Source organism: Microtus pennsylvanicus, chromosome 22 (genome assembly GCF_037038515.1).
Source record: "Microtus pennsylvanicus isolate mMicPen1 chromosome 22, mMicPen1.hap1, whole genome shotgun sequence".
Classification (NCBI taxonomy): Eukaryota; Metazoa; Chordata; class Mammalia; order Rodentia; family Cricetidae; genus Microtus; species Microtus pennsylvanicus.
In genome coordinates, this window is record NC_134600.1 from 1,555,624 (window position 1) to 1,580,990 (window position 25,367).

The following is a 25,367-nucleotide window of genomic DNA, read 5'->3' on the forward strand; positions in this document are numbered from 1 at the left end:
CTCCGTTACAGAGCCTCGTCCTCCACAAGATGGGGAGGGGAAGAGTCTTGAAGTAATTAGTTCAGTGGTTTTACACGGATAGTAACATGTCCAAGATGACGCCTTGGAAGTAGTGGGCAGATTGGAATTAAAACAATTATTCTGGTTTAGTCAACTGAATATTTGCATAGTATGATGATACAATATTTGGTTATAAATTATTCCCATTTCCTTTTCTTTTCTTTTTTTTTTTTTTGAGCTTGCTTTGTAGACCAGGTTAGCCTTGAGCTCACAGAGACCCGCCTGCCTCTGTCTCCTGAGGGCTGGGAGTAAAAAACGTGAGCCTGGTTTCCTTTTTCTTTCTTGAGGCAGGATTTTATTACACAGCCCTGGCTGGCCTTGAACTCTCAGAGATCCACCTGCTTTTTGCTTCTGTCTCTGCCTCTTAAATTCTGGGATTAAAGTGCCTGACTAGTTCGCATGTTATAGAAATGAGTCCCACGATCATTTTGCAGGTGTATGCATAAAAAGGTTTTGTTCTGAATTTCACTTTCAGAGAATAATGGGGGCATTCACAGCACTGCGAGGGGATTGCTGAGGCTAAAAGTGGGGGCCTAACTCTCTGGAGATGTCAGTCTCCTTATGTACAAACCCCTCCTGTAAAGTGTCCGTGCAGGACTCTGGCTTCCAGCTCCAGCCAAGCTGCTGTGTTCATTCGAGGAGAGTACAAACAAGCTAAGATTCTCACAGATTCTCCTTCTGTATCAGCAGCCTGTGAGTTCGCCTGGGTAGGTGCTATCTTAGTTGGCGTTGGTAGTTACAATGTTTCCCAGACAGACCTGGGCCAGGGTTTGCTTTCTAATTAGACGGGCGGAGACTAAGGGAACACGGCCCTGCGGCAGCGTTCAGCTGGCTTCAAAACAAGCTGCTGTAAGGCTGGGGGTCTAATTGTCTATCCCGCCAGCTTCAGCTGAGTTGCAGGCTGAGATGAGAGGTGGGGTGTGGAGTTGGCTAGCTGATGTTACAGAGGTTGCTTACTTGTTGGCTGCCACAGCAGTGACAGCTCCCAGTAGAGCGGGCTTGGTCACTTTGCCTCCAAAGGCTCCTCCGGCTCTTTTCATGTGGCAGGCAATTCTACTCCTCGGGACCTTCAATGCTGCAGACACATATTCCTGCAAGAGAGAGCCCCGTGGCCACCTAAGTGTGAGTCCATGGTTTACCTTCTTGCAGGTGTGCTGTTCTGATGCTCCAGTCCAAACAACACCTCCATTGATACAATTGGAGCCCCCATAGTCTCGTCCAAAAATTCCAGCATAGCCAAAGAAAACTCGATCCATCAGGCAGCCACTCTATATTTCCTATTAACCTCTCAGTACCCGGCAGCCTGGAGACTGTGTCCACAGACAGGTCACACAGCAGAGCTATACAGTATGTGGTCTTTGTGACTGATTTCTTTCACATAGCATCTTGCTCTTTATGGATGAATAATATTCCACTGTACGGAATATAATTATCTTTTTTTCCTTGTCGTTTGTTAATGGACAGTGGGTTGTTTCCAGTTTAGACTCTCGTAAGTAAAGCTGTTACGAACGTGTGTCTAAATTTTTAAAATTAAAAATGTTTAAATTAGCACGCAAGGTGTTAGAAGTGTATGTCTTCACAGGCATGCTTCTATTCCTCTTGGCTGCATACTTAGTCACGGAACTGCTGGGTTACATGGCCACTCTCTTTCCAGCATCCCGAGAGACGGCGGAGCTGTATTCCAAGGCAATTGTGCTGTGGGGCAATCTTGTACACTGTAAATATGTGTTACCCTCACTGGTTAATAAAAAGTTCACTGGCCAATAGGAGGGGTTTTTCAGGGCAGAGAGAATGCTGGGAAGAAGAAGGGTGGAGTCTGAGAAGCAGAGCGAGCAGGATGGGGTAGATGAGCCTCGGGGCAGCACATAGATTGATAGGAATGGGTTAATTTAAGTTACAAGAGCTAGCTAAAAACAAACCTAAGCTATCAGCTGAGCATTCATGGTTAATAAAATTCTCTGTTTGGTTATTTGGGAGTGGCTGCTGGGATACAGAAAAACTCTGTCTATATAAATTTGCCATTTTTTCATGACTGTTGGTAATTTATGGAGGTTCCAATTTCTCTGCATCTTTCAAACACTGCCATCTTTTTTTTTTATCATAACCATCTTAGTGGGTGGCTTTGATTTGGGTTTCCTTGGTCGTTGATGAAGGTGGACATCTTAGGCTTACTAATCATTTACATAGTTTCTTTGTCCAAATGCCCACTCAGATCCTCTCCTGGGTGGTTTTTGTTGCTGCCTGGACTATGGCAGCCTGTGGGTGCCTAGTGTCTACAGGCATGCCCGCTGCTGTGGAACTGACTGATTATAGCCAGGAGGTCTCGGTGGTAGATGACAATCGTGATCTTGGCCTTTGTGGTCCCAGAGCTCCCAACCGGGGACATCAGAAGTGCCCTTGATTACTTTCTGCAATTTACAAGAAGGGCTATTGTTGCCCAGCAACTGTCAAGAGCTCACCCAGCTGCTTGAGGGTAAAGCTGCCTCTGTCTGCTTCAAAACTGGAAACCGCGGAGGCCACAGGCCTATCTGTGCTCAGAGGCAAGGCCATCGCCTCTCCATTGCCTCGAATGGAGACTGATAGCTCCCTTCTGACCCACAGCCCCCGCTTCAGGACACTGGGAGTCAGCTCCCCTGCACGCTATCAGAGAACCCTCAGCTCTTTGCCCCAGCAATGCTTCTCATGATCCTTTTCTCTAATAGAATCTTCAACTGTCTTCCCGGGCTTGGCACTACGCTAGGGTCAACGACTCTGTTTTGAGAAAAAGACATCAGAAGGTTTTCTTCAGTCCCTGGGTAGATCCGTTGCTCCAGTATCAACCACTATTGCAGGACTAGAGTTTAGGTACCGCCTTTTGAGCCGGCTCAAATGCTTTGAGAATGCAGCTGCTTTACCCATGAACTGAACCGTGATCCATGGGCATATTCACATAGGAGGACCACACTGGGAAGTTCTGGTTCGACACCCAGACTTGACTTCCCTGGGATTGTCACACTGTTATTTGTTTGACAGGGAAAGACGGACCTTGTCTTATACCTTGGCATGTTGCTAGATTTTTTGATGACTTTTAAAGGCACCTGCCCCGTGTTTATTATGCTGGACTCTAGTCCTGGTCAAGTATGCAGGGAATTGAAAGACAGGAGTGCAGAGAAGCTTATCCCAGAGTCTCTGCAACACCCCTGTTACCTGAACGTGGGTTGGGAACTGTGTTCCTAAGTGTAACACCATCTCTTTGTCCTCAACTTGTGGGATAGCCAGGATACTTTGCGTCTCCATGTAGAAATGTTCCTGGCCTTCCACGTGGATCTCACCTGAAAAGCAAATACACAGGACAACGCTTAGACACAGGTTTCGGCATGGGAGCTCTTTGAGTGTTCTGTTTGTGAGCAGTGATTCACATTGTGAGACTGGAAAGATGACTCAGTGGTTAAGAGCGCTGGCCGTTCTCCAAAGGACCCTGGTTCAATTCCTAGCACTCAGCATGGTGGCTCACAACCCTCTGTAACTCCTCTTTTAGAGGATCCTATTCCCTCTTCTGTCTCCTTCAGTACAGGCACACACATGTTGCTTAGACATACATGTAGGTAAAACACCCATGCACATAAAATAAAACAAAGAAGAAGGGGAAAAGTGATTTGCACTGGCTTGTGGAGCTGGGCATCAATACCATTGGGTTAAAAGACCTTTGCTGTCTGTGCCCAGTCAGTTGAGTGGGCCTGGGTTTAGTCACTTTGCCTCTCTTGGTCTTGGCTCCCATCTGTTTAGTGAGGTGGTTAGGCTTGTTGTATACTGAACTTGAGACTAGTCCAGCTACCAACCCATGCTCAGTTGTCAACCTGGTAGGTGAATTTGTTTAAAGTTTCAAACCCAATGTTCTCAGCTGCAAAAATAAGCAAGCTAAGACAACACCAAGACTGCCCACCTGAGTCAGGTGACATTAGCAGGTGAGATAATGCCACGTGCCTGAGTTAGGTTCAGTGTATCTTATCACGCTGTGCACCGTGTTAGGAGACGTATCTGTCCTCAGTATAAATACTAGAAGACAGTGTTCTGCCTGTCCTGGTATGAAAGAGGACCTGCGGGCAGAGGGAACCTTAGGCACTTTTTTTTTTTTAGATAGATAGAGAAATGTAGCTTCTTCCTGTGTCTGTTTTTTCTCAGTTGCCTTCAATTAAAAATAATCCCTATGCTAGCGTGGCAAATTTTGAACATTTTATTCAGTTTTTATTACACGTGTGTGTGTGTGTGTGTGGTTTCTGGGCACTGGAAATACTGTGTATGTTGATGCATGAAGTATTCACATAGCTTTGTATCTATGTAAAACGCATACAGTTAGGAACTGATTGTCATTTTAGGTTCTGTTTAACAATGACAGAGACTTTCAGTTTTCTCAAGCCAGACGAACTTCCCACTTCAGAAGCTGCCTCCTCTTCCTGGCTGCTGATGTCCATATTACCTTCAATGACTTGGTCCACATGTTCGAAGGCATATTCCACATTTCCTTGCTCAATTTTTTTCTCAGAAGACAGAAAGGAATTGTGTTCTAGGGCTTGCTGCAGTGGAAGATGAAACCGAAATAAAATCATTTTTTTTATCCTAATGAGTCATTTGTCCCTATCTGCATTTCACACTTGGTCAGAACTTTACATAGAAAGACGATTGGAGACTGCCATGGAGTTGAGCCTTCGGAAACCAATTTAGACGTATTTGTGGACTATCACGATTCGTTGCTAATGGCTTCTGAGGAGAGCAGAGGGGCCCCACTTCCAGATTGCTGACTGACTCTCTGAGGTGGTTTAACGACTAAGGTATCATCTCTGGAGCAAGGCAAGTTTATGGCTGAGCAAAGAGGGGTCAAGAAGAGGCAGGTAAAACTTGGAGTGTTCCAGAATGGTCTAGAATGGACGGTTTGAATTGGATCGGAGTCATTTTAAGACAATGGTTCTTCAAAAATGAGGGGCCAGAGTGAGGAGGAGGCAGTGCTGGCTGGGATGAGGGTTCTTGGTGAAGAAACAATGGGCGGTGGCAGAGATAATGAGTTTGGAAGGACTGGGAGTGGCCTTCATTCTACACCTGTGACACTGCCTAAGAGGACAACTGTAGATCAGGAAAGAGGACGGTGAACCCCGAGTGTTAGAAAATCAATGTCCTGAGGAGGAGGGCTGCAATGGAAGGCAGGAGCCTCTCGAAGAGACCATTATGAAAATCAGTTATTGAGGATGGGCCTAGAAAGCGAGAACGAAAAGAGAGGAACGGGCTCGCGGGACATTTAAAGCCTCATTAGTAGCTAAACGTGAACCTGACGACTGTCAGAAAGAACAGGGACAAATCCAAGGATGCTCAAGGTTGCAGCCTCTTTAAACCTCCGCCTGTCCATCTACCTTTCCACGGCTCCAGCATCCAACACACAATCCTGAGCATCTGCTATGAGGTTAGCGCTCTCGTAGATACGAACAACGTGAACAAAAAAATATAGTACTGCCTTGCTATCATGAGTAATAGCAAAACCTAAATGGCAGCACACATCTCCTGAAGGCATTCCCCACCAGAGGTGCTGGGATTCCCGTCTCTAAACGTCTCAATAACCTTTTGGTGTAGGTGCCTAAAAGTTCCGAGCTGGGGTGTGGAAAGTCTAATTGGTTTGCCAAAGTCTCTATTGCTGCTCAGAGGCTGTCTAAGTACAGGTACAAACTCAAGTTATCTGTCTCCTTCGCTTGTGTGTAATCAAAGAACACGCAGAGAGGCAGGGTGCCCAGTAGCTGGCAAGTGTTAAAACTTTCGTGAATTCCACAGGGCTCCAGACTGTCCCACTCACTGCCTGTGGGCAGGAAGTCTTTTTCCTGGTGTTAACTTTCTGTATTCTCAAGCTAGGCTGTGGCCAGAGGCCACGGGAAGCGGGTACAGGGTGCTTCATTTTCACAGATCCCTGCAGAAGAGCTGGGGAGAAGAGGAGGTTTAGACAGGACAGCCTGACTTGGGGTGCAGAAAGGTTACTGGGGGCTGTACTCTAAACCTACAGGTGACACTGGCTAAATTATAGTGGAAGCACAAATTATTTATTCCACGACTCGCTGATTGAATTAGCTGAATATGCCTTCCCGGTTACTCCAGAAGATGGGCGATTCCTACCTCTATTGTGATAATCACTGGCTCTACGTCGTCATAAGCAATCCTCACTCGTTTAGCCGCTTCTTTCGCGTGGGCATAGGTATCCGCGGCCACGGCACAGACAATCTGGCCCACGCAAATGACCTGCAGGAAAGCCACGCATTGTTAAAGCAGGCTCAGGGGCTGGAGATGTGGCTCAGCTGGGACAGTGCTTGCCTAGCATACATGAAAACGCATACATGAAACCCTGGGTCAGATCTTCAGTGCCACAGAGGTGTATGGAGCACCCGGCTCCATAGTGAGTTCAAGGCCAGCCTGGGATACGTGACATCCCGTCTCAAAACAAAGCCAAAAGCAAAGCGTAGTTTTTCCAAAAGGAATTAGCGGTCCACATTCTTATACTGCCTACTGATGTTTTGGTGACCAAAAGGGAGATCATTTTCTTTTCTTTGTTTTTGTTCTCATTTGACAAGGTTTTTCTGTGTAGCCCTGACTGTCCTGGAGCTCCCTCTGTAGACCAGGCTGACCTCGAATTCAGATCTGCCTGCCTCTGCCTCCCTAGTGCTGGGATGAAAGGTATGTGCCACTGCACCAGGCTTAGGAAGACGGTTTCTGCTCATGAAAATCAAACGTTGGCTTGAGTGGAACTGATCAAAGCTGCTCGTGCCCAGAACGTAGCTACTGGAGTTTATTGATCTGCCCTCTGTTTTCTCTGCCCACCTTCCTCCTTGTTCCCACAGAGCGACCCAGTCACCCTGTAATTCTTCTTCCTCTCGGTGCCTTATCCTTTCTGTTGCTTAGGTGACTTTCCCAACGGTTAGAAGCCTTCCTTGAGAGGACTTCAGGCTTTTTGTCAGAGTCTCCAGGCGAGTCAAGAGCTCAGAGGGAGGGGGAGAGTGACCGAGACCACCCCGGGCTTCTAGAGAATGAAGCTCTAGATGTTGGAACCACAACCATTGATTTTGACATTGGAGCAGAGTATGAGGTCACAGACCACACACAGATCACGCACCTCATCCTGTGCATAGAAAATTTCTCCACTGTGGTTATTTTCTCCTGGAACGTCTTCAGCTGTAATCACGTCAACCACACCCGGACATGCCAGGGCTTCGGACGCATCCAGTGATCTGGGAGGAAGAACACAGGAGGATAACAAGGTTGCAGAAGAAAGATCCCAGTCCAGGTCAGACAGGGAACTCTGTGATGAGCGCCAGAACTAAATCACAGCGTAACAGTCTCAGCTGAAAAACATTGGCAGGTGTTCTAGCTTCAGGGCCATAGATCATTTGTAACTACGCTTTAAAAACGGCCGCTTCTCACCCAGAAGAGATGGTTATCCCAAATTGACGTCAATTGTGAAATGAGCTCTCAATTTGGGTGTGAAATAGTGAACGCATTTCAGTAGCAGATGGCATCACTGCGCCGTTCCTTACGTGATCTTTGCGTGGGCCCTGGTACTGGTGACGACAGCAAGGAAGAGTTCTTGGTCAAGGGGAGGCATGTCATCGATAAAGATAGCTTCTCCTGTGGCGTGTTTAATGGCCGACTGGTGCATGACAGGGTGCCCCACCGGGTCTTGCTGGGGTTGGTTGGGATCCACACACTGTTAGGAAAGAAGGCAAGATATTTGACCTCAGACCTGACGGTCGGGCCTGCTGTGTTTGGCTTGCTTACAGTCAAGAATAACTAGAGGCAACAAGATAATCAAGTCTGTAAATGGAGATCAGTAAATAGCTCTCGAGTATACGGTAAGGGATCTATTCTGGTTGCAATACCCTTCTGCAAAGAAGACAGCGTTTGTGCCCTCTAGAATTCTTCAGCCCTAACTAAGGAATTAGAACACACACACAACTACATATCAAAATAGTATGTTCTACTTCAGCTTGCAACGAAGCATAACTTACACAACTAAAAAAAGCGTAATGAAAATAGCCAAGGTCCTGGGAGATTCGGGGGGGACTGTAGCAAAGCAGGGAAGGGCTTGGGAACATGTTTAATGCTGAGCAAGAATTTAAAGGGAGGTCAGAGATCCACAGGGTAAAGGGAAATTTTAGGTAACAAGTCTGAGAAAAGTAGAGAAGCAAGATTCAGACTCTAATTCCTCCAGCAAAACGTGCAAACTGTATACGCCTGACCATACATGACATTGGCTGGCTTTTTTTTAATAAGACTATTTATTTACTCATAATAAAGTTATTGAAAAGAGAGGCCTTATCTGCATGCATTGATTAAAAAATAAAAAGAAGCCCTACCCACCTGGAACATCTGAATTCCTTGGGGAGTTTCTATGGGGAAGTCGTCCAGAGCACTCACGAACTTTTCTGGTATGTCAGGAAACTTCTGGGGATCCTGAAAAAGTTACTCCGCATTCAGTTTTACAATCTTGAGCTGCCGCCTTGAGAAACAAGTAAGAGACAGAGTGACCCAGGCTCATGAGATGGTTTCGGCAGGTAAAGGCATTTGCCATTAAACCTGACGATCGGAGTTTGATCCCTGGAACCTACAAGGCGGAATGAGAGGACTGACTTCTCTCTCTCTCTCTTTGACACACACACACACACACACACACACACACACACACACACACACTAAAATATTTGCAGAGGTTGAATATGGGCGGCAGGATCGCACGTAATTCTCCCATTTTGGTTCTAGTTCCAAGTATTAAAATATCCTTTTTCTTACTTCAGTAAGAAAATCTTTTTTAAAGAGGGTAAGATGCACTTTGCCTACCGATGACGTTTCCTTATGGTTGGTCAACCTCATATGGCGCGTTAGCATTTATCCCTCAGAGGGAGCGGTGTGGCTGCTCCCTTCTGAGACCCAGACTGAAGGGAGCAGGAGCCGCAGGACCTCACCGCAGCCCCCCGTTATGGTCTAGTCCGAGCAGGGCTTGTTCCCTGTGAACAGACCCAGGTGACCCGGGGCCCAGAGAAGCAAGCCATTTACCATTTTGTTCAGCCACCGGCGCACTTTGAGGTAGAATTTGAAGAGCAAGCTGACGATGAGGGTCCGTCGGTATTCCACCATGCCGCCCTGGGCTGCTGCTGGGATGCGGATCTCCTCCAGAACCCACCGGCACGCGTCACTCAGCATCTGGTCGTCCCATTGCCTGGCAGGACAGGAGATGAACGTGTCAAAGATGACGCCACCAGGGCTGGACCAGTTACGGTGAGCGGAGCCCCTCACAGAGCAAAGCTGTTTGTTCCCTGTCTTCTGTAGCTTTGGAGCCTGTCCTGGAACTATCTCTTGAAGACCCGTGTCCTCTGCCTTCTGCAAATGCCTTTCCAGGTTCTACCGTGAACTGACCCACCAAGAGCACCTCACCAGTGCTGTGACCCTGGGCATCAGCCGCCAGACCAGTGGCTCTCAACCTATGAGTCACAACCCCAATGCACACACCTGAGACCATTGGAAAACGCTGATATTTACATTACAATTCATAACAGTAGCCAAATTACAGTTATGAAGTAGCAACAAAATGTTATGGTTGGGGGTCATCCAAACAGGAGGAACTGTATTAAAGGGTCACAGCATTAGGAAGGTTGAGAGCCACTGGTCTAGAGCCACAGGCCAAAATGAAATTCTTCCCTTTATACATTACTCGGTCTCCGGTGTTTTCTTAAAGTATGTTACAGCAAGCGGGCAAGCAGGCAGACACCAGACCACTGGGGCAAGAAAAATGGGGTGTGACTCTAGTTATCTTCTAAGTCCAAACAAACTGCCCTTAAGACAGCCATTAGCTTTCTTTTCTTGTCTCGTCTTTTCTTTCCTTCCTTCCTCCCTTTCTTTCTTCTTTCCTTTCCCCTCCCTTCCTCCCTCCCTTCTTCCCTCCCCCCCTCTTTTGAGGCAGGATCTTTCCTAGCCCAGACTGGCCCCCAGAGTGCTATTCTCCTGCCCCCTCCCCAAACGCTCCACCACACCAGATCCCTTAGTTTCTTCAGCATCTGATCTAAAAGTTGCCAAGTGTTTCTTTCTGTGTCTTCCTCTGTCTTTTTTTTTTAAAGTTGCACAAGCCAATAGGATGGATTTATTTAGGTTAAAAAAAATTGACCCTGTAAAAAACCAAGGTTTCTGAAATCTGGAGCCTGGCACACAAGCCCAGCGAACAACAGATTAGGACTGAACAAGTCACAAGTGGAAAGTTTCTAAGGTTATCTTGGAAGTGAGGGTTTCGTTCAGTATCCGAGGAAAACCACACTAAATCCCACTCACTGGGAATGAGCATAAATGGGCAAATAAAAACTATTGCAAAAGCACTATTTGGAAAAAATTAAAAGCAAAACCCAAACCAAAAAAATCTTCCTTGTTGCTAGCCAGCAGGAGAGTGACAGGAACAGGGCTCTTTGACCTTTCAAAGATTCCATCTTCTTGATGTGGCTTAAACACACTTTTTATCTTCAGGATTCAGTATTGGGGATATTTGTTTATTTTACAGGTTAATTACTTAAAAATCATATCTACTCAAGCTAAGCAATTTCTGCAATAATTGTACAGAAACATGCAATAATAGAAGAATATTTATATAAAATATTGTTTGTATAAAATAGAAAATGTTTTTGTAAAGTATATTTATAAAATATCAAAACAATTTATAAATGATGTATTTATATAAAAATATATATGTTTATAAAGTCTCAGAAAGATTTCCACAGTATAATCTTAATGAAAATTCTTCAAACAGAAAGGTCTGTGCGTGGCAGCCAAGGTGGGCTGTTGCTTACCTCCCAATGAGCTGCTTGCAGGTTTGGCTCGCAGAGACCACCGTGGGGGCCACACTTCCGAAGAACATCTGGAGATCCTTGATGGTGTTTGTGCCTTCTTCAAACTCCACGCTCATGCCAGCGTTGACAATGGCGACGGCGTTTTCCTGACGTTGGGCCAGCCGGAGGCCTGCCACAAAGTGCCACTAGAGACAGAAGAACACTCAGGATGGTTAGTGCATACCACCCGGCAACTACTCTGATCGTGTGTGCGTGCGTAGGTGTTTGTGGGAATGTGCACAAGTGTGTGGAGGTGGGGACCAGAGGTTAACATCAAAGTTTTCTTCAGTTTTCCCCCTTTGGTGGAGACTCTGCTGTCTTCGTGTTACATTGCCTCTGTCGTATAAACGTCACCGTGCCTCAAGCGTTCAAAGGTGGTCACCTGCTAACACGGCCTCAGACTTCCTGCTGCTCCTGGTGGTCATCTGCTAACACGGCCTCAGACTTCCTGCTGCTCCTGGTGGTCATCTGCTAACATGGTCTCAGACTTCCTGCTGCTCCTGGTGGTCACCTGCTAACACGGCCTCAGACTTCCTGCTGCTCCTCATCGGCTCCATGCTACGCTCTCAGTCTTGGTCCTCTGATGCTGTGACTGGTTTGGTCTGTTCATCCCTTTCTTCGTCCTCTTGCCTGGAAGTGTGCCCACCTCCCCACAGATCCAGAGCCTATTACAGGCTGTGTTGGATCCTGGCTGCTGTGTTGTGCCATGTGCCCGTCTGTCTGTCCATCCGTCATCGCTGTCGTTGTTACGTAGTGCCCCGCCCCCCACAGGATCCATTACGCTGACTTCCAGCCCAGAACTCCTTCAGTTCTTTATCCACTCATTTCCCATCCTTGGCAATTTTAAGTTTTGTTTTCTATTTCAAATTTTCCCACTAGACTTAGGGAACGCTAGACCTTTTAGACTTCTTCAGGGCTCAGTACTGTGTTGTAGAAGTAGCAAGAACTTAGTACATAAATGGTTTCATTTAAATCGCCCAGTTGATAACTATAGGTAATTGACAAATAGCTATGATAAAGTTTCAGTTCACTAGAGACTTCTATAGCTGATAGGGGCTGTAATTTTACAGACTCCCAGCTAAGATGCGTTTTCATCTATAACCACAGTTTCCACCCACACAGAAGTTTCTGCATTTGGAAGGTCAGCGTCCCTTTAGGAACCCCCTGAAAAGTCACAGGTGGCCCTTCCATAGAAGCAACTGTGATGGTCATTTGGGACTCGATCCCTCACTGTGGGTGGCCCCAGACTCTCTCAGAAGCAATCATATGCAATAGAGAGGCCCGTCCGTTTGGAAGCACAGGGCAAGGGGACATGTGTAGGCAGGCTGCAAGTACAGGAAGCTCACCTGGGTAGTGTATGGGATGGAGACAGACACCACCACCCATTCTGGCTTCAGGATAGTCTCGGGGGACCCCTCAAGGAAAGTGCCATCGAAAGGAATCTGCTGTTCTCCTTCTGTTACAGAAAAAGGATCTGGATGAAGACACATTTACAAACAGGAGACTACACCATGAGTATCTGGAATGTCTGGTGTGATGAACTGGTGTGGACTAGGAGCCGGAGTCTGGAGAACTGAGTTCTGCCCCGAGCCTGGGCTGCCCGAGGCAAGTCATGTGAACTTGTGTGTGTGTGTGTGTGTGGGGGGGTCCAGGCTTCAGAATGACACGGTTAAACCAGGTGAGCTGAAAGTTTCTTAGCCCATTGCAGGCCACTGGGCTCAAAGATCTTTAACAATGTATAACATTTCACAAATGAGAAAGGGGAGACCCAGGGAAGTTAAACTACTTTCCCAAAGTGGCATAGTGGAGTGTATGTGTGTGCACATGTGCATGTGTGCATGCGTGTGTGTGTGCATGTGTTTGTGAATGTGTGTGCGTGCATGTGTGTATGTGTGTGTGTGCATGTGTTTGTGAGTGTGTATGTGCACACATGGGTGTTGATACACATGTCTGTGTACATATTTTGTACATGCGTTTAACAGCCTTGTTACATCAACCATGGATGCTGTTCCCCGAGTTCTCTCTACCTTGGCTTCTTTTGAGTTAGGGTCTGCCACTTGGCCTTGAACGTGACAGTTAGGGAGACTGACTGCCCAGGGATCTGCTTGCTGTCCCTCTCCAGCTTCTGGGATTATAAGAGCTCCACCATGCTTGGCCTCCCCCGCCCCGGTGGGTTCTGGGGATTAAACTCATGCTGCTTATACAGCAAGCACTTTGCTAAGAAGCTTCCTGTCCAGCCCCATCTCCTTTTCTTTGGTTAAAATGATAAGCACATGCCCTTTTTCCTAGATAGTTAAAAATCATTGGAATCACTGCTTTAAATTAAGGGAAGAAAGTTTACATTAGTAGCACTGTGAATAGCAACAACTTGCCTTTATTCCCCTAAATTTAGATTATTTTTCTTTCCCAAAGCTTATATTTGAATAAAAAGGAGTAATGAGTAGTATATAAAAACTGCCTTCTTTTCAAAACCAGGGAAAGAAATGTGTCATAAACCTTAATGCTGCCGAGAAGCCTCTTAATCTTTACTCTGTCTTTTGCATTTGTTGATTTATTAATTGTATGTACATGTGCTACAGTGATCGTGTGGAGGTCAGAGGACAACCTACAGGACTCTGGTTCTCTCCTTTGACCACGTGGGTCCTGGGGATCAAACTCAGGTTGCCAGGTTTGGCAGCAAGTATTTAATCCACTGAGCTACTTATGACATAAGCCCTGATTCTTTTTTTAAACTTCTTTGATGCTATAATTTTGATTGCTTATAGATCAAATATTTAAGAAAAATATAAGAGACATTAATCCAGTCTATAGAGAGCAATTGGAAGGGTAGCAAGGAAACCACAGCTTCAGGTTTGAGGGAAATGTTTGAGGCTCAGGGGCCAAGTAAGATAGTCTCAAGTTTCTCCTTCCTTCCTTCCTTCTTTCCTTCCTTCCTTCCTTCCTTCCTTCCTTCCTTCCTTCCTCCCTCCCTCCCTCCCTCTCTCTCTCTTTCTCTTCTCTCTCTTTCTTTCTTTTCTTTTTTTTCCCCTGTTTTTTTGAGACCTGGTTTCTCTGTAGTCTTTTGGTTCCTGTCCTGGAACTATCTCTTGTAGCCCAGGCTGGCCTCGAACTCACAAAGATCCGCCTGCCTCTGCCTCCCAAGTGCTGGGATTAAAGGCATGCGCCACCACCGCCAGGTTTGAGTTCCTATTTCATAATATACGACTAGATCTCTGCAATATTCGTAAGTATAAAATCAAACACCCAAAGCTTGGCCTCTTACCTTTAGACATCACATTGATGGTAGCATTTCCTGCTGCTAGAATGGGGTTGAGGTCAGAGAAATTGGGCCGGCTCACCATGTGCCCTCCTAAAGACTAATAAAAAGAGGACATCAGAAAAAGCTTCACTCTGTTGTCAGACAAGTAAAGAATCATGATCATGTACATAGAGCTACTGCATACATTTTAAATTTTCCCTTTTGCTCTGCAGAAAGATCTGGGGTATTTGGAAGCTGCTAAATCATCAGACACCATGCCATGCTTATCTCTCACTTCTGACCCACCCGAATGACACAGCCACAAAAGCACCTGCGCAGGTGAGGAGAAAAGCAGTCCTAACACACATTTGCGTCTGCTCAGAAGCCTTCCTTGATATACATGCTCATTCATGAGACAAGTAAGAGGGGTGAATGGAGACCTAGAGAATGATGTCAGTCTCATTCATAAAACCGAGTAAGAGAAGTGAGTGGAGACCTAGGGGGTGATGTCAGCCTCATTCATAAAACCAAGTTAGAGAAAGGAATGGAGACCTAGGGAGTGATGTCAGCTTCATTCATAAAACTAAGTAAGAGGAGTAAATGGAGACTAGGGAAAAGGTTAGGGGGAAAGTGATGGTATAACACACACACACACACACACACACACACACACACACACACACACGAAGTCCTATAAGGGAGAGTGGAGAGCCTGCAGCCCCATAAACAGACCTGGAGTATGGTGCATTTACATTTAGGATGGCTGCCAAGCTGCAGAGAAACCCAATGCTTCTCTGTAGCCTTAACCCTTCATCAGAGTCTGCTTGGGACAGACTTGAACAGGGGCCTTTAGGGGACTTAAGGGAACAAGTTCATCGAGAGGAGCAAGGTCCTTCACAAAATGGGCATAAAATACAGATGTAAGAACTCACTCTGTAGACCAGGCTGGCCTCAAATTCAGAGATCCACCTGCCTCTACCTCATGAGTGCTGGAATTAAAGTCGTGTGCCACCACCGCCTAACTTTAGCTTCCGAACTCAAGTGACTTCTGTTTAAGGACTTCAAGAGGCTTCCCTAGGATAACTGGAACAAGAATTTGTGCCTCTTTTGATGGCATGATTATCATGATTAGTGATCACTTTAGACACATACACACACCTCCCCCAACACATACACTTGTGATATCTGTCATTTGGGACACACACACAAACACATATGCACACACATACACACACATATGCACACACATATGCATGCACACACACATATACACTGTGGCTTAGTTTATAGAACAATAGATAGCGTACAGCCATATTCCTAATCTGGGGCCCTGCAAGCGTCCTCAGATGCTTCAGGAGGGCATGGAAGGTCTTGGTCTTCTCCTTTGGTTGCTCCGAAACCAGGAAATCCAAGGCATCTTTCAACTGTGCCAGGCTCTGTCCAGCCCCTATTGTTGCCCCTGAACACAAAAGATTAGAACATCAGATTACAGTGAGCGTGCATGCCTGCTTCTAAATAGATCCGCTCTTTGTGCATTTAGTTGGGATGGCAACAACTGATGAAAATTAGGGATACTTCTAGTGATTTGCTTTATTGTGATGGCCAGCATTCAAGTCTACTTGATCGGATGGAGGAGAACCTACAAAATTGTAAAGCTCACACTACGCGTATCTGAGGGCATTTTGAGAGAAGATTAACTAACAGGAGACTTCCCTCAGGGTGGACAGCACTGTCTTATAATTTGGGGTCTGGGATGGAGAAAGAACACTAAACCATAAAGAAAGAGAACTGAGCATTTGATACTCTCTGCTTCCTCACTGGGGAAGCATTGTAGCCAGCCACCCCCAGCGCTTGTTCTCATGAGTTTGATACTCTATGCTTTCTCACTGTGGAAACATTGTAACCAGCCAGCCCCCCCCCCTTGTTCTCATGAGTTTGACACTATGCTTCCTCACTGTGGAAACATTGTAGCCAGCCGCTCCCCCAAGCAGCGGCTTGTTCTCATGAGTTTGATATTCTGCTTCCTCAGTGTGGAAACATTGTAGCCAGCTGCCCCCCTGTCCCCCCCCCCACCTGCACTTGTTCTCATGAGTTACTCATCACAGGATTTGCAAACGTGCTAACAGGGCGTGGTTTCAGTAGTGTAGTCTACCAGGTCTAATACAGTCCACAAAGAGGGACTAAAAAATTCTCAGTATGTGCCCGGCACCAATTAACCTACTGCACATTAAAAAAAAAAGCAATTCTTTTTATCTATGGCATTAAAGTTTTATGGAGAGCCCATGAGGGAAGCAGTTTCCTGCTCCTAGGAGCAATGAACACTAGTTGGAGCAACAAATGTAGCTCTGTGAGCTCTGTTGTCCATCTCTATACCCTCGCCAATGACCTTCCTTCACCCGCTGATATATTCTAATAGTTAAGAAAAAATAGTGACAAGCCACCTGACGTAAGACAGACACGTCAGAGGGATAGCAAGAAATTACCCAGTTGGTTTCTTCACCACGCTCGTATTTTTTTTTTTTTTAACAATTTAAGCTTAGTATTTTTTAGCTGTTATCTATTCAATTGCATTGCATGTGTCCTGGTGTATCAGGGAGCCTTGTTTGGGCATTCTCAGCAAAAAGAAGACGGACGGGATCTGGACCTGACTTGGGAGGCCGGGGATATCATTTAGATCATTTGATTCTGAATCTTCCATAGGGTTCTGGAGATTCCAAGGTATGGGATAGGTCTGTCTCCTAGGGCTGTCCTAACGAGCAAAGAGAGGTCACGTGAATGTACTTGGTGACATGTGAATGTACCTGGCGACATGTGAATGTACCTGGTGACATGTGAATGTACCTGGCGACATGTGAACAGAATGAGCATTTTAAATCTCGTGGTCAAGACTGTGGTGTGTTCATGTGTGTGTGTGCACGTGCATAAGTACGCATGTGTGTGCGATGAGCCTCAAAAGAGAAAATGTCTTAAGGGTTTATTGGACCGATCTTTCTGTGCTTGGCTAAACTCTTTGAGCTCTTTGGAACCTTCTTGCTGTCACGGCTTCAATGACAACGTGACTCTCGGTGACCCAGTGAGTGAGATGTCCTGAGGACACTTATGGTGAACACATAGCACACACCCAGCTGCTCTGGATGAAGAAGCGAAGCCAGGGCTTCTGTGAGGTGCCGCTGTTGTCACTGGCGTCCCAATGAGCCAAGGCTGATGCCCCATTTGAAAACCAAACCACTTACCATTTTCTGTGTTCTTTACCAAGTGCAGTTCTGGAAACCGAAGTGGGGATATAAAAACTGGATGAAATTCACCTTTAAATTTAATACTGGGTCCTTAAGGAGAGAAACAGGAAGCAATTAGAAAGTGATCAGTGGGTTACTGGTACAACAGAGTAAAAACTATCATGTATAGAATTTATTTGCAAAAGGAAAAAAAAAAAACCTTAAAGGACCCTGAGTCCCATGAGCCGTGCTTATGGAGAGTCTGAGGAGGGGCTTTGGTTACCTGATCTGAACGAAAACGTAGGAATAACACGTACCCACTGCGGTATTTCCCATGACAAGTGGGGCTTTCGGGTAGCTAGCTTTGAGTTCCAGAAGGTCCTCCAAGGTCACAGGCATGAACCAGGTGGTCCTTGGCCCTCTGAACGTCAGCCTCCGCTTGTCTGGGTCTTCGGCCATTCTCTGCAGAGAAGAAAAGCCACTGTGCTATCCGGGGATCCAAATGGCCCACAGGTCATTCTAGCCTTCTTGGGGATTAGGGAAGGGTGGGCTGAAACTACCAAATCGAGGAGAGCATATCCTGTGAGGCACCGAAGGGCAGTGTTTATACTCATGAAGTGACTGTCTGAAAAGGCACATGAGATAGCGCAAGTGCCTTGGTCCATTCCAGTTCTGGCCTGCCAATGAAGAATTAGGATCTCCACCCGAAACAGCCCCTGAGGAAGAACTGGCTTCTCAGGGGATTTACCGCACGGCTCTGCTAACTTGCCTCACTGCTAAATCTACGTGAGGTGAGGTGGAGAGAAGCTGAGAATATTTCCTCCTTGATTCTGGGGAAAACTGTAGGTAAATGCATATCCTTGCCCTTGCCTCCGGGGTCTTCAGCAAATTCGCCCTAGGACACGCCCACAGGCCAACCCTTGGACACGCCCACATGCCAATCCCGTGTAGACAACCTCTTCACAGAAACTCTTCCCAAGTGATGCTAGGTCATTTCAAGCTGACAATTAAAGCCAACCGTTCCATGATCCATAAAAAAATAAACTAAAAACCTGACTCATAGCCAAGGTGTCTAAGTTCTCACGCTCTGAGGGGCACATGGCATTGGGTTCTGAGAGGTCATGGTAATTCTCTGTCTCCTGTCATGGCTTCTCCATGGCAGTAACAGGAGTCCAGACCTACCACAATGTGACTTGTTATTTTATTTTTTTGCCTTTCCTTTACTAGGTTGAACCAGTGGCTGGCTGATAGAACAGTCAATTCCATTGTCCCAAGCATCATTTTATTCTCATTTTTCTGTTTTCCAAATTGGCCTTAAGACACCGTCAGGACCTGAATGACCTTCACTGACTCCTCTATGCTCTGACCTCAGGATCTCCAGCTGAAGGGATTCAGTCAACGGGACTCTGAGTCCTGGCAGCACCCCTCTTTCATGTGCTCCGGTTTGATCGCCTACTGAAAGAGCTGAACGAGTCCCTGAAAATGACTCCATTGTGGTGGGCACACACCCGTCTCTTAGTAACTAGAGAGGTTCTATAGTGTGATACAAAGAGGCCCGTGCCACGCCGTATTGTGAGACGGGGAAAGCATAGCAACTTACGATCAGCTCGGGAGGAAATATCGGTTCCTGCGATGGGTCCAAGGGCTGGAACTCATCTTTGTCGTACAGTTTGGTACACATCTGGACACCATGGAACACAATGTAAGATGGAACGTCAGAGCTACTGAGAGACACACAGCCGTATTTGAGCGTGGCACTCCCCCTGATAACCCTATATGAAGCAGGATGCTGGAGTCACAGGGCTCCCTCAAGAAGAATTCTCCTGTCACTCCCAGGACTGAGGGGCGGTGCCTAAGCCTGTGGATGAGACTCTGGATTTCTCAACTGTCAGAGGCGAGCATTCCTCCTGTATTACTGTATTTCTACGAGCACAAAGCTGCCTGATCTGGCTAATATTTGATTATCAACTCAACAGGCGCTAGAATCCTCCAGCCACGTCTGTGAGGGAGAGTCTGGACTGGGATAATGTGTGTGACGCCATCCCATGGAGGAAGGGAGCTGAACACCGGCATGCATCTCTCTCTCCGGATGCAGTGTGACCAGATGTCCTATGTTCCTGCCGCCAAGCCTTCCCCTCCACTGCACTCTCAAATATTTCTGCCTTGTAATGATAATGACCGAAAAGAAATGTATCTAGATACATTTGGGTTTTTGTGGACATTTTCTGAGTCAATCCCTGAAGGTATAGGAAAAACAGACACTTACTTTTTCCTCTTTACTCACAAAAGACCCCTCGTCTGGATCCATGCAGCACTGTCCAGATCCTTTCATCTGGCAAACAGTTGATCCCTAGGGAGTATTGCAATTTAAGGCAACTTTGCGGTCAGCCCTTCGAATGTGATGCCTGAGACCCCCATGTCGGTAACCCTACCTGACTGGTCTGTGGATTTCTCACTTCTGCTTTTGGCCAAGAGGAAGGAGGTCTGGCAGCATTATTGCTGTCTCATCTAGTTAGACTGATTCCCCAGCTTCCAGTTAACATAGGTAGCAAGGCCTGGAAACAGCAGGTGCATGCCTGCGGTTCCAGTGCTTGGGAAGTAGAGGTTGGAGAACTGGGAGTATGTTAGATATGTAGAAAGTTAGAGGCAAGCCTGGGCTACAGGAAACCTTGTCTCAAGAACAACAAGAAAAAAATTCAAACAAATCAAAAATACATAAGCAAAAACAAAAAGCAGAGGGGCTGGGATGTATGTAACCCAGTGGGGTAAGCTGGTTGTAAGAGCTTGGTTAGGTGCTTCATACCACAAGGAATAGCAAACATGCTCAAACCTCTCTGTGATTTTGGGAGGTTAGGTAGCAGGCTATTTGGCTTCTGGACAATTAGAGAAAAATAAAGAGTGTGCAACTGTGCTCCCAGCGGGGGCCGCAAACTGTCACTCTGGGATGGGCGGGGGACACACATGGGATTGGAGTCCATGGGATCAGTCACTGAGGCTTCCCACCGGACGTGAGAACATGCAGGCTAGGTCTAGTGTGGTGGTTAGCCCACGCAGATGGCTTTTATCTTTACAGCGACAGTGAAGTCTTGGGGAGGCAAAAGTGGATCCTGAATACCATGTATTTCAAGACTGTCTGCCCCCATATGCACTAATCGTATTTTCCAGATTTCTCTGTCCTCTGTTCTTAGCTTTCACAGTGATTCAGGTTTTTGGCTCACTGCTGTTTTTTGGTGCCTGGTGGTTTGATCTGATTATGACTGGCAAATTCCTTCCTGGAAGCTGTCTTTCTGCCCCCATGGTGGCCCGCTGACCATGGCCAACATTCCCTTCTTTGCAGGATACTACAGTAGCTCATGCTCTCAATCCCCACGCTGTGCCTCCCAGGCTTGTCCTTCCCACAGGCAGGGACTTCTCTTCCCGTGAAGTTCTGTGCTCACGGTATTACTCCTGGCCTGGGAGCAATGTCTCTGTGTTGGCTAACAGCTCGCAGTCTAAACTCTTTAGCCCTGAACAACATCCTTTCTTTTAGTTTTTAGCACTCCCGGCATACCAACTGCTTTCTTCCTTCCATTTTTACTCTGAGCCTTGGACACTGGGCATCTTTTTCTGTTTCAAGCAATTCTCTTCCTTGTAATTTTTCTACTGCTCTTTTTGAAACAACTCATTTAGTCCAGTGCTTCCTTTCTCCGATAAGTTCTCTGCCTTTTCCTACCCCTCAACTCACTTCAGCCTGTGTTCCTTCCGTATGCATGCCTGCTGGATATATAAGCATTTAATAAATACCTGTCTGTCTTTTCTCGCCCTGGCCCTTTCTTTCTTGCTCTGGTGATTGAACCTGGATGCTAAGGGCTTACTCATAAAAAATATAGCAGTGTCTTACACTCATGAACTCAGTGTGGGTACCTGCACAGAACAGAGTCCACCAGCACAGCACTGTGGATGAGGTGGGGACTCACGATATATCATCCCTTCCTGAGGAACTGCAAGCTATTGTGTCTGCTGGGAGAAGGGAGCCTGGCTCCTCAGCAGCACAGCCACCACATGGCACCCTTGCTCAAATAAAAGACCCCTTCATCCGTGGTCTCGTAAGCAACCCCAGTTAAAATGCAGGTCTAGGGTGGGGGACCCAGAAAAAAGACATGAAGGGGGACATGTTGGGAAGATGAAGGTGTTTGGCAGGACTGGGGTGGGGTAAGAGAGGGTAATGGAGGGCATCACGACCAAAGTACGTTACATACAGGTATAAAATTGTGGATGAATAAATACCAACAAAAAAATACAATCAGTAGGCGTCTAGCAACCCCCAGGGGTTAGAATGGGCAGTGTGGAGTTCTTCTGGAGAGAGTGGATAAAATAGGCTGATTTATGTAAAAATCTATTCACACATTAAGTCAGCAGAATATTAACCTACAGCATTTTAACTTACCGGTGAGAAGGTTTTCACACTTTCTACAATTGGTCGGTATCCGGTACATCGGCACAGATTACCTGGTAAGCAAGGAACGAGTCAGGTCTTTAGGTCTCAGACAGAAACAGACTGCACATTTATGTTTAGTGTTTTCGGCAAAATAGGCAAATTTATCCTTGCTCTGAAACCCAGCAAAACTCTTCGAATAAACGTTTCCCTTGGAGATGTTCGTGAACAACAACAGGTCAGGTGATTACAGTGTATTTGGAGACACTAGAGAAACCTTCACATTTCCCCACCGTCTCTTCCTGCCTTATTTCATGCCTGTCCCCTAAACAGAATACCCATTGTTGTCATGACTTCCTCACAGCCGTGGGAGGACCAGTTTTCTCTGCCAGCTGGCTCCATCATGATGATCAGCCTCACTACAGATGCTACGCAATAGAGTCAGGAGATCACGAGCTGGAGCCTCCGAACTGTGTGTCAAGGCCAATCCGTTCTCTTCATAAGTTAATTATCTCATGGAAAACTGCCTAACACAGGGATTGTTCTTGGGGGGTCTCTGGCTCTGTTCTTGGGGGAATCCTTTAGGCAGGCCTATTCCACTGATTGTCTGAATCCAACAATGGGCATGTTGGGTCACTTGTGAGTTCACCTTGGTTTACTTGTTGGGTCATATTGGAGAGGCAAGACTACCTTGGAGTTTCTTGAACCCACCGTGAAAGCACAGTGCATATTCAATAGGTAGCTATTTTCAGTCAGTCAGCATTTCCAAAACACGGTTAGAAGCAGGAGGAAAGCTGCCACCCTTAAAACAGTGTCTGAATCCAGGTGTGATGGCCCACGCCTTTGATCCCAGAGCTCAGCAGGCAGATGCCAGCCTGGTCTACAGAGTGAGTTTCAGGACAGCCAGGGACTACATAATGAGATCCTGTCTCAAAAGTTTGAAAATGTTTTATGCAAATTTTACAACCAGTTTGAACAGTAACTGTGAAGAGGTCTTAATAACACAGGGAAATTCTTGCAATTTCTTTGACCCTCAGAGCTCTTAGTAACTCCACTGGGTGCTCAGTGCTTCACTGAGTAATGAAAAGACGACTGATTGCTCACTCCATTCAGGCTTGGTTAAAATAACAACCAAAACCATTGGACACAGCAGTTAACCAGAAACTGAAAATTTTGAATGAAGAAGCTCTTGAGAGAAAATACTAAGGAACACCTGTGTGCCAATTCCAAAAACATTGAAGTTGAACTTTGAGCTAGTTTTTTTTCCGCATCTTCTCCTCATGATGGAGTTTCTGCCGGTGTCATTTGTGGAAAGGGATAAGGAACGGCCTTTCAGATCAATGAGCTGGATCAATACTTTTAATAATACCTGAGATCTCATATCCTGAAACTAGGAAGGTTTGCAATAGAAACTATGTTTGTTAATGTGTCTTTTTAGATACAAAGTCAGAATTTTTATACTTAGATTTATCACTATATCTTAGGAATTGAATTGCTCGCTGCTTGCTTTTGATAACTCATTGTTTCTGAGCCACCCCACAACCAGCCCGCACATAAAGATGTACAGTACCTGAAAATCTCTTTCCTCTTTTCTTTGTAGGATTGATTTTAGTAAGTAATGTTAGCGAGTTATTTTGACTAGTTAAAACACAAGCAACAAAGCCAGGCAGTGGTGTTGTATGCCTTTAATCCCAGCACTCAGGAGGCAGAGGCAGGTGATCTCTGTGAGTTCGAGGTCAGCCTGGTCTACAAGAGCTAGTTCCAGGACTGGCTCCAAAGCTATAGAGAAACCTTGTCTCACCCCCTCCCTTGAAAAAAAATACCACTAAAGCATCAATAAAAGAAAAGGTCTTGTAATGAAGCCAGTATTGCCTAGGCTACCAGCCTCAGGGCTGCAGAACCAAGATGGTGTCCGTCTGCCTCAGCATCTATCCAAGGAGCTGGGCCATCTATCTTTAGTTCCCTAAGCAATTCTTGCCAAACAAAGCCTCACCTCCAAGTGCCTCGGTGATCTGATCAGGCGTCGGTTCTGGGTGGTTCCTGAGCAGTGTGTAGATGGACATCACCATGCCAGGGCTGCAGAATCCACACTGTGTGCCATGACACTTGGCAAGCCGTTCCTGAGGGACAGACGTATGCCATTAGCGCATTAGACCTTTGGCCTTGCAAGCTAGCCAGCAGCACAGTGTCTAAACTTTCTGAAAACAACTTCAGGAGAAACGTTTGCCTCTGGAGGAAGACGATCAATTTCTTGAAGTCAGATACATGTATTTCTTGAAGTCAGATACATGTATTTCTTGGTAGATACATGTATTTCTTGAAGTCAGATACGTGTATTTCTTGAAGTCAGATACATGTGTTTCTTGGTAGATACATGTATTTCTTGGTCAGATATGTGTATTTCTTAGTCAGATACATGTATTTCTTGAAGTCAGATACATGTACTTTTGTTTTTTTAAAAAAAAGTCTAGTAACGGAGTGATTCTCATGTCTGCTTTCTTTTTTTTCCCCCAGTAGCTCACTTACTCTATCCTCTATCCTTTGGATGATTTATTCAATTTTCCTTCATTTTTACCAGTAGGCCTACAATTTACAGAATAAATGACTGTGTGAATCATTGAGCAGGTTCTGGACAGACGTCTTCATGCTTTTTCTTATTTAGAGACTTTTGGTGTATTAAATGTTATAATCTATACATTTTAAAAAATGGATGTCTCCTTTATATTGTTGGGCTAGTCACACATTTAAATCATGCACATTCAATCTCATGCAGAGAAAACAGTGGGGGGAAATGCCAATGTATTTGCTCTGTACAAAATCTCTAAGCCAGGAAGCTGCCAATGGAGCCAGGTCTGTCACTCAGTTCAGCCTGTCTGTCGCTACATGCTCACCTAGCTGACTTTAGTATGATCTGAGTGCTCTCAAATGAACGTTCTGCCCCCCAAACACCATGGCTCCTATAAAGAAAGTGAATATTCTGTCTGTGGCTTGACAGAAAGGACAGACATTATTTTAGTGCGAGGGGGACAACATGGCTGTGTTGGATTTGTCGCTACACGGCAGTTGTGTCTGCTGTGATAGATAGTCTAGGCTGTAGAACCTGCTGGTGTGTTTAACACGTGGCTCTCCCAGCGAGACAGAGCCTCTTCTTTTCCAATTTTTATTGTACAAATACCTCCACTACCACTGCAAGCACAATTATAAAAGCCAAGGGCATCTAGTTTAATTCGACTTAAGGCTATATCTAAAGACAGCCAGCGGAAACCCTGCAAATTTAACAATCAGCTTTCACAAGCCAGGGCAAGCCCGCTCCGGGGCACCACTGACCAGATGTGACTCATGTCCCATCAAGACCTGGGAGAGTTAAATCTACTAAACATCAAAGGAAGCACTTTTAAAAGAAAAGTGAGGAGAAGCGATTGCAGGGTAAGATCTACAGAACACAGCTGCTTTAGCTCAGGGCTGGAATGGACAGGTCTCCCTGTGTGGGGGGGAGTGGGGAGATGGGAGGGTGGCAATGACGTCTCTGTGTTCCTGCTACAACCTTTCAAGGAAGGAGCCTTCTCTTT

General features: G+C 46.0%; 1 protein-coding gene across 1 annotated transcript in view; it reads right to left on the bottom strand.

Moving 5' to 3' along the window:
* Window positions 1–25,367, bottom strand: part of LOC142839799 (aldehyde oxidase 4) — a 54,405-nt gene that overhangs the window by 16,184 nt on the left and 12,854 nt on the right. Inside the window, exons 5-22 of the mRNA XM_075956116.1 lie at window positions 23,792–23,918; window positions 21,811–21,872; window positions 19,651–19,734; window positions 18,985–19,065; window positions 17,702–17,846; window positions 17,403–17,495; window positions 15,477–15,628; window positions 14,194–14,287; window positions 12,278–12,387; window positions 10,893–11,077; window positions 9,118–9,280; window positions 8,425–8,517; window positions 7,602–7,771; window positions 7,181–7,295; window positions 6,190–6,312; window positions 4,517–4,613; window positions 3,247–3,371; window positions 1,018–1,151 (exon numbers count right to left, since the gene is read on the bottom strand). Coding sequence (XP_075812231.1) covers window positions 1,018–1,151; window positions 3,247–3,371; window positions 4,517–4,613; window positions 6,190–6,312; window positions 7,181–7,295; window positions 7,602–7,771; window positions 8,425–8,517; window positions 9,118–9,280; window positions 10,893–11,077; window positions 12,278–12,387; window positions 14,194–14,287; window positions 15,477–15,628; window positions 17,403–17,495; window positions 17,702–17,846; window positions 18,985–19,065; window positions 19,651–19,734; window positions 21,811–21,872; window positions 23,792–23,918 — 2,153 coding nt within the window. The remainder of the gene's footprint in view (window positions 1–1,017; window positions 1,152–3,246; window positions 3,372–4,516; window positions 4,614–6,189; window positions 6,313–7,180; window positions 7,296–7,601; window positions 7,772–8,424; window positions 8,518–9,117; window positions 9,281–10,892; window positions 11,078–12,277; window positions 12,388–14,193; window positions 14,288–15,476; window positions 15,629–17,402; window positions 17,496–17,701; window positions 17,847–18,984; window positions 19,066–19,650; window positions 19,735–21,810; window positions 21,873–23,791; window positions 23,919–25,367) is intronic.